This window comes from Melanotaenia boesemani, chromosome 15, assembly GCF_017639745.1.
Source record: "Melanotaenia boesemani isolate fMelBoe1 chromosome 15, fMelBoe1.pri, whole genome shotgun sequence".
Classification (NCBI taxonomy): domain Eukaryota; kingdom Metazoa; phylum Chordata; class Actinopteri; order Atheriniformes; family Melanotaeniidae; genus Melanotaenia; species Melanotaenia boesemani.
In genome coordinates this window covers 34,491,340-34,500,638 of record NC_055696.1, presented here as the reverse complement: position 1 = coordinate 34,500,638, position 9,299 = coordinate 34,491,340, and the positions used below count along the sequence as shown (strand labels likewise).

General features: G+C 44.7%; 1 protein-coding gene across 1 annotated transcript in view; it reads left to right on the top strand.

Annotated features, from left to right (window-relative positions):
- Window positions 1-7,103: 7,103 nt before the first annotated feature.
- The window catches only part of LOC121654668 (alpha-1A adrenergic receptor-like), a 38,937-nt gene continuing 36,741 nt past the window's right edge, over window positions 7,104-9,299 (top strand). Inside the window, exon 1 of the mRNA XM_042008901.1 lies at window positions 7,104-7,587. Within this exon, the coding sequence (XP_041864835.1) occupies window positions 7,294-7,587 (294 nt within the window). The 5' untranslated portion in view covers window positions 7,104-7,293. The remainder of the gene's footprint in view (window positions 7,588-9,299) is intronic.

Sequence of the window (9,299 nt, the reverse complement as noted above, 5' to 3'; positions counted from 1 at the left end):
ACAGAGTGGTTCTGGTACAAGATTCTTGTTTTGTGTGAATGTTTGGAGCTAAAGTTGTTCAGTATATTCAGTCCAGATAACATAAAATGTAACATTCACCAACTCATCATTTACTGCCACCCAGACACTGAATCTTTGGATACCTTTTAGTTCAGAAAGGAGGCTGCTTCACTTCCTCATTTCTACCACTGGAGGGCGGTGTCACAGAATGTACTAACTTGCCAATAAGTATTCATACTTCTCTTTGATGAGTGTACTTCACAAAAACTGTTAAAATATTGTGTATGTCTGATAAATGTGGTCATATTTATGCATTATCTGCAGCTGTTGCAGTAGGGCTGTCAAATGAATAAAATTTAAATTAGATTAATCACAGATTACAAATTAATTAATCATTAATAATCATTTGCAACTATGCCTGAAATTTGACAATTTTACAGCAAGCCGATGCTACAAATATTTAGTGTTAACTGATCTTCCTTTGGGTATATCCCAGATATCCAGGGGTCAGTGAATGCAGCATCTATATGTGGTTCCGCATCATCTCCACCATGTTCTAGATCATAATGCAGAATTCATCCAGCATCATCTCACCAGCAGATGTTGACAAATGAAGGTAAACAACTAATATTTGTGAAGAAACTCTGATAAAATGGAGAGAACTCAAACACGGACCAGGAAGGGTCAGAGCAGGTCTGTCTTCTGAGGACACGAAGGGGGACTCTTGAGGACCTTCTATGACTCTGTGATGGATCTGGAGCAGCAGCATCACAGAGAGGGAGAGAAAGAAGCTGAAAGAAGTGGGAAGGACAGATACCGCAGGTCTTTCCTCCTGCTGCTGTCACACTTTACAGTGAACACATGAGACTTTCGTTACATGGACGGCGTGGCTCAGTGGGTAGAGTGGTCGTCTTGTAGCCTGAGGGTTGCCGGTTCAATCTGGCGAGCTCACCGAACCCCAAATTGCTCCTGATGGGTCGTGGTTAGCACCTTGCATGGCAGCTTCCGCCATCAGTGTTTGAATGTGTGTATGAATGTGATGTACATGTAAAGCGCTTTGGGTATCATTCCAGGTACAGAAAAGCGCTGTATAAATAGAGAACATTTACCAATTTACATGTTTATATCCTGTACACACTCGCCCTGCAGACCAGATCCTGGACATGTTATTACTGACTGTGTGTGTGTGTTTTTGTTTATATCACCTGTGTGCTTCTGCTTACTGCAGCTGTACTATTGACCACTGAGGGACTGATAAAGGTGTTCTTATTCTTAAAACTGATGATCTAGATAAAAACACAAAGGTCTCATCTTTCCTGTCCTGCCGTTTTTACTTCATTGGTTGCTACAGGATCCGTTAATCCTACACAACACCGGAGCGGTTGGAAACATGGTTTATCTGAAACACTAATCACTGGACAGCGCTAGCCCTGGAACCAGCAGAGAAAATCAACTGGGGCAAGTAATAATTCAGCTGAGTCGCATTTGAAGGCAGCAGAGAGACTTCTGGGATTTTATTTGAGACGCTTGGACATGATTTACTGACAGAAACAGAGGAAACAGACACTGCAGAGAAGTTCTCAAATGTCTCAACTGATTTTTTTTTAATCTCAAACACCTTTAGAGTCTGTTTGAAGGCTCAGACCGGGTTTTTGGGATCGGGTCAGGATCAGAATGAAGGTCCTGGGAATGCAGCCATCAGACACTGTCCTCATAAATGAAGATAAACATGCATGAGTCTGCCATGTCAATGTCTTTTAAAGGCAAAATTTAGACGAAGGATTCAGACACTTGTAAATCCTCTGCTTTCAGCCTCCAGCTTCTCTTTTTCATAATCTTCATCATCCTCCATCTCTTCATTCTGCCCTCCAACTGCTGCTCATCTTCATCACCAAATGTGCCGTCCTGTTTCTGGGCTGAATCACCGGTTATGTAACAACACAATCTGTCCGACAGAGCAGCAAAACTTCATCCTTCCTCCTCCTCCTGGGTCTATATAAAGTTTTTACCTCAGCTCTGACCCACAGCTTCATCCCACAGCAGGATTTACTGTTAATAGAAAGATTCTGCTCAATGCTGTCATGTATTCATCTACAAAAACCTGAATGTAATTAAGTCCCAGCTCCCAGCGTGGACGTCCGGGCCTCCTCCTCCAGCAGCTGTACGGGCGGCTGCTGCTCGCCGTGGTAACGCAGCCCAGCCGGAGCGGAGGAGGCGCTCTGAGACTGACAGCTTCAGCAGCATGGTGGCTCGGAAGACAAAGTTTCTGCTCGTATTTGGGTCGATCAGCTGCCTCTTAGGAATGTACGGATGAAATGTAAAGGAGCATGCTGCTGTTTTTAGCTGGCGGTTAATAACTGAGGGTCAGAAGGTCGAGCTCAGCGTTTCAGAGCAGCTCAACAACAAGCTGAAGGAGGACGGGAAGTTTCTGTTCCTTCATCAGAGTCATCCACCACCAGCAAAGATCTGGAACCAGCTCATGTTCCACCGTGGATGAGGTTCATGTTCCTGCTGGCTTCGTTGCTGTGTGGAGAAAAAACTCAAACTCAGAAGATCAAGAGCTTGAGTAAATAAACAAAATCCATCAAGTCAGATTTGACTCCCAGTAAAACAGGGATCCCCACCTCCGGTCCTCGAGGTCTGGTCCATGTTTCCCTGCTGCAACACCCCTGATTCAGATAACGTTGATTCCAACAGCTTGTTGTAAAGTTCTGCACAAGTCTGTTAATGACCCATTTATCTGAACCAGGTGTGATACCTGCAGGAGGTGTGCCCTTAAGGACCCGATGGGGTCCAGAACCAGTCCGAAGGACAAACCAGAACCAGTCTGAAGGACAAACCAGAACCAGTCTGAAGGAAAAACCAGAACCAGTCTGATGGACAAACCAGAACCAGTCTGACGGACCAACCAGAACCAGTCCGAAGGAAAAACCAGAACCAGTCTGATGGACAAACCAGAACCAGTCTAAAGGAAAAACCAGAACCAGTCTGATGGACAAACCAGAACCAGTCCGAAGGACAAACCAGAACCAGTCTGAAGGACAAACCAGAACCAGTCTGAAGGAAAAACCAGAACCAGTCTGATGGACAAACCAGAACCAGTCTGACGGACCAACCAGAACCAGTCCGAAGGAAAAACCAGAACCAGTCTGATGGACAAACCAGAACCAGTCTAAAGGAAAAACCAGAACCAGTCTGATGGACAAACCAGAACCAGTCCGAAGGACAAACCAGAACCAGTCTGACGGACCAACCAGAACCAGTCTGATGGACAAACCAGAACCAGTCTGATGGACAAACCAGAACCAGTCTAAAGGAAAAACCAGAACCAGTCTGATGGACAAACCAGAACCAGTCTGACGGACCAACCAGAACCAGTCCGAAGGAAAAAACCAGAACCAGTCTGATGGACAAACCAGAACCAGTCTAAAGGAAAAACCAGAACCAGTCTGATGGACAAACCAGAACCAGTCCGAAGGACAAACCAGAACCAGTCTGACGGACCAACCAGAACCAGTCTGATGGACAAACCAGAACCAGTCTGATGGACAAATCAGAACCAGTCTAAAGGAAAAACCAGAACCAGTCTGATGGACAAACCAGAACCAGTCCGAAGGAAAAACCAGAACCAGTCTAAAGGAAAAACCAGAACCAGTCTGATGGACAAACCAGAACCAGTCTGACGGACCAACCAGAACCAGATTCTGCCTTGTCCTGTCCAGCATGGTGGTGGCAGAATGATGGTCTGGCTGCTGTGTTGTGCCGAACAGATTTGCTTTGCCAAGAGGAGCTTTATGGGTATAAGGCTCCTCTCTCATTTAGAATAGAATAGAATAGAAGAGAACAGAATAGAATAGAAATACTTTATTAATCCCTTTGGAGAGCCCTCAGGGAAATTTGGGTACCAGCAGCAATACAACACCAACAGTAAAGCAGGACAAGCACAAGACACATTACATACAGGTACAAAGCACAATAGAGGCAACAAGGGACAAGAAAAGCACAAATAGAATGCAATAAATAACAATAAGATAAGTTAAATAAAACAATATAAACAAGCATTGCACACAGTAGAGGTGGTACAGATTCCCAGTTCACTATTGCACGTATAAGTTATTGCAACTGTTTGTATGGGTTATTGTGCATGTGTTGTATCATTTATTGATCTATATTGTTTATTTGTTGACTTATTTATTTTATTTTTAAAATGTGTTTATGGATTTTGAATTATGGAATTTATATAATCTTGCTGGACTCAACCGGAGTGGACAGAAAAAAATGAAGAATAATTAAAAGAAGTAAAAAGGGAAGGAGCTGGAGCTGCAGACTAGGGCGGCCCAGAGACCGGGGCCAGCAGCAGCAATGCCAGAGCACCAACCCAAGCCACCCCACCATGAAGCCCACCCTGGACCCACCCAGAGGGCAGCAAAGGAAGGCCCCAACCACAGCCCCCCGCGGTCACAGGGCACAAGACCCAGCGGGCCAAGGTTATCAGCCCTTGACCCCGCCAGGCACCGGTCGTCCAGGGTGGCTATTGTTTTGTAATCACTCATGTACCGGGTGGTTAAAGTCCCCCAAGTCACCTAGTAGACATAGTGCGGGGATTGTAGGAATATTACATTTAAACCATGTTGACATGTCCACACATACCTGAAGCCAGAACCTGCGGACAGGTGTGCAGGACCACAAGGCATGGAGATAGTTATCTGGTGTGTTTTCATTGCAGTGTGTGCAGATGTTTGATTGTGACAGACCCATGCTGAACATCCTTTGTCCTGTATAATGAGTTCTATGCAGAACTTTGAATTGTATTAGTTGCATATTTGAATTTTTAGTCATTTTAAAGGTGTTTAAACATATTTGTGACCATTTATCTTTATTAAAGTTACTGGATAAGTCACCCTCCCATTTTGAAGTTGGAAGACAGATTGAGTCTTCTAGTTTGGATAATAGTCTATATGTTTTTGATAATAGCTTTGGGGCATTGAGATTCATGAATTCTGCCACCCTAATAGGTAGCTGTAAGTTTAATTGATTAATGGTATATTTTTTACATATAATAGATTTAAGCTGGTGATATTCTAAAAATGTTTTGCTACTGATTCCATATTGTGAAGTCAGAATATTAAATGAGAAGAAGTTTCTATTTTCTATTATATGTTCTAACTATTTTATTCCTTTATTTTTCCATTGAGTAAAATTGATAAGCTTTTTGTTTTGCAGGATGTCAGGGTTGTTCCAGAGGGGTGTAAACTTACATGGAAAAAGTGAGGATTTGGTTATTTTTAGAAAATCCCACCAAGCCACTAAAGAGGAACTGATATTGATGCTTTTAAAACACTTATGTGTTTTGATGGTTGAGCTGATGAATGGCAGATCAGAAATAAATAAATCCTCACACAATGCTTTCTCTACATCTAACCATGGTTCATCCAGACTGCTAGGTTTAAGCCATTTGGAGATATACTGCAGCTTGTTAGCTAAGAAAACATGATTAAAGTTGGGTAGCTCCAATCCACCTCTATCTTTAGTCTGTTGTAAAGTTTTTAGACTGATACGTGATGGCTTGTTTTTCCATAAAAATTTAGATATATGTGAGTCCAGTGACTTAAACCAGCTGGAGGATGGTTTAGTGTCATTGATCCATCAGAATCTGTGACCACAGGGGGTGATAGAGTACGTTTCTCTGCACGTATGTCTTAGAAGACGAGGAAAGTCTTAAACACTTTTATTAAAACACATTTCTGATAGCTGTCAGACTGTGTGACTGTAGCTGCATTAGAATGAACTCATCATCAATGTGCAGAGGCTCAATCTGGTGTTACATTTAAAGGAAATATTTAGTTTCATCCTGAAAATTAAAGGAAACAAAGTGATCAAAAAGAGTCACTTGCCCAATAAAAAGGGTTAATCTAGAATTCTCTCTTCTCTTCGCATCTTCCAGCGACTGCTGCCCAACCTGGTACGGGGTCCTGGCACCAGGACTGTCTAGATCATAACCTGCTCCGGAGCAGGTTAGCTGTTTAGCGTAAGTTACCATGGTGATTTACCCGGTAACTAGCGTTGTAGGATGGAAAACCCGGATTAACCCTGAAGTTCCCTCCATAGGAGGAAATCCAGCTTCCTGGTTGAGGCCTCTGGTCTGTTCTGAGTAACAAAACGTCTGACGCATCAGGTTGGATAAAGTGACCCTAGAAGATTCCCGTACACCGCACTCTTTAACTTCCAATTACTTTAATGTGGAGCCAATTAAACTGACTCAGTTATTCACTTAAAGGTTGCAGCCACGTGTCTCTCCACTGCCATGAAAACATGAGACTGTAGAACATTAAATAAGCTCTTAAATTCAGGCTTGTGAGGTAAGAAGTTCAGACAGATGCTAAAAACAAAGCTCACATAATTCCATTTTCTGCCTCTAAAGGTCCGACTGCGTCACAGGCTTTCTCCTAACTGCTGATCCCCAGCTCCACCGAGACACCACCCATCTCCTAGACACCACCCAGCTCCACCGAGACACCACCCATCTCCTAGACACCACCCAGCTCCACCGAGACACCACCCATCTCCTAGACACCACCCAGCTCCACCGAGACACCACCCATCTCCTAGACACCACCCAGCGCCACCCAGACTCCACCCAGCTCCGAGACACCACCCAGCTCCACCCAGCTCCGAGACACCACCCAGCTCCACCCAGACTCCACCCAGCTCCGAGACACCACCCAGCTCCACCGAGACGCCACCCAGCTCCGAGACATCACCCAGCTCCACCAAGACACCACCCAGCTACACCGAGACACCACCCTGCTCCACCCAGCTCCGAGACACCACCCAGCTCTATCTATCTATCTATCTATCTATCTATCTATCTATCTATCTATCTATCTATCTATCTATCTATCTATCTATCTATCCTAGTGAGGAGAAATAGGGGGTCAGACTCCTTTTTCTTCTCATCTCTTGGAACTTTCCAACATTAAACTCTTAGACCTTAAAAGGAAACATGCCGCGCGCACACACACGCGAGCCTGTTTCAGCACTACAACCAGAGGAGGGGCTTCGTTAGGAGCCTGCCAGCGATTCCAGAGACCTGCCCGCGCAGACCCGAGCCTCCACTTGCAGCCGTACCGCGCGCGCCTCCCGCTCCAGTTTATGTGAGGAGGCAGGAAAGAGAAGAAGCCGCTGCGCCTCCGCAGAAACTGTGAGGAGAAAATGAGAGGAGGCGCAAAGCAGCGGTACTTTCTGCGCCTTTAAACAGGTCTCCTACCCAATATTCCGCCAGCACTCCCCACCATGAGTCACTGGAATAACGGCTCATCTGCGGACCTGGAACCCGTACCGGACTCCAACTCCACTATCGGGAGGGGTCCCGGAGACGTGGCCCCGCTGGTCCTGAGTCGGGCGGTGCCGGTCGGCATGCTGCTGGCCTTCTTCATCATGTTCGCCATCGTGGGGAACATCTTGGTCATCCTGTCGGTGGTCTGCAATCGGCACCTGCGGACCCCCACCAACTACTTCATTATCAATCTGGCCATGGCCGACCTGCTGCTCAGCACCACGGTGCTGCCGGTGTCCGCCACCCTGGAGGTAGGTCCGCATCTCGCGTCTGGGTCAGCTTCATTAGCACCGCTGACCTCACACAGCACAGGGAAAAGAAAAGAAAAGACAAGAAAAGAAAAGACAAGAAAAGAATGGCTTAAAACATGGACGAGTTCTGGGTGTTTATTTAGAAAAATGTGAGATATTTGCTGCTTCTGGTTCTCATGAGTCACATTTTCTTATTTTTGTCATATGACATGTTATTATTTCATTATATCAGATTATTTCATTACCTGCCTGTAAACTGAATAACTGAGTTACTCAGAAAAACTTCGGAGCGCTCTTGTCATTGTGAACAGGGAACATTTGGAGGAGAAAATAATGCAGGAGGAGGCAGAAGGAAGAAGTTTCTAGATGTTTATGGATTATAATTAATCCACAGTTCTAATTATTATTTCCCATTGGTTGGGAATATATTGATAGAATTTATGTTCAGTCCAACAGTTTTATGGATACTTTACTGAAACATGTTTCCCTATAAATATGAATCCAGTACCTGAGTCAGAACCAGAACCAGTTCGAAGACGCAATTATTTTAATTCTTCATCCCAGTCTGAACCTTCTTAGAGAAGCTTCAATAATGTTGAGGTCAGGGTTCTGGGGAGGATCCATCCCTCCATCAGACCTGCTGACAGCCATGTTTCCATGGAGACTGTTTCGACCAACAGTAGATGGATCAACTGAAGGTCCAGATCCATCCTCACTTCCTGGTTCAGGTCTTTGGGAATCAGCTGTTGCTGCTGAAGTCCTGTTTTCTTTGCTACCTTGTCTGTTGTGTGGTGATACAACTCTGGTTCATCAGAACCTGGATCATGACTCTGAATCAGGACTCTGGATCAGAAATGAAGTACAGTGCTGTGAATGAATCATCATTTCCTCTAGTAACGAATCATTCCATCCAGAAGAAGACTCATTCCTTCCAGAATAACTATCATTTCCTCCAGAGAAAGAATCATTCCCTCCAGAAGACTAGACATTTCTGCCAGAAGAAGAATCTGAGTTACTCTCTGCTTGAAGTCAATACTATGTAGAGGTCCAGGTAAAGTTCCCGTAGAGGTAGGCAGCCAGCATGACATTTGACTGTAGTAATACAGACTAGTTGCTTTTTACCCAGGTCCCACGTAGCTATTGTTTTTATCAGACTAGCAGCTATGTTCTGCCCAGTGTGATCTGGAAAAAATGAATCTTGGACTTTAGCCATGTCCTTCACAACACCCTCACCACTCATCATACAGTCCAGGGAGAGATACTCAACTAAAATGATGATGATGCCAGTGATGCCAGTTTGTCCAAAGTGTTGATGAGTTTCTTAAATCCCAGGTTGTCCACTGTGTTAACTGATCACTGGTCTTTGGTGAGAAAAAAAAGAAGTTATGGTTAACGTTGGTTCTCTCTTTGTCTCTGGAAGGCGGTGGATTATTTAGTCACGACTCACAAAAGTTGAACATTTTTCTATTTTCTTGTGTTGCATCGCGTGTCGAACGAGCACAACATTTCCCATGCACGAATGTTGTCTGTCACTTGGCTGGAGGAAGGCAGTGATTATGCGACCTTCCATAAGCGATTTTCGCCTCATTGCGCAAGTTCCATAGAAAATTAATGGAGAAGGAGCGACGTCGCCTCCCGGGTGTCCAGCCCATAACTTCAGAGGTGTTTGCAACTCAAACTGAATAAATCCAAAGCGGTTGGGAGTCTGCTGC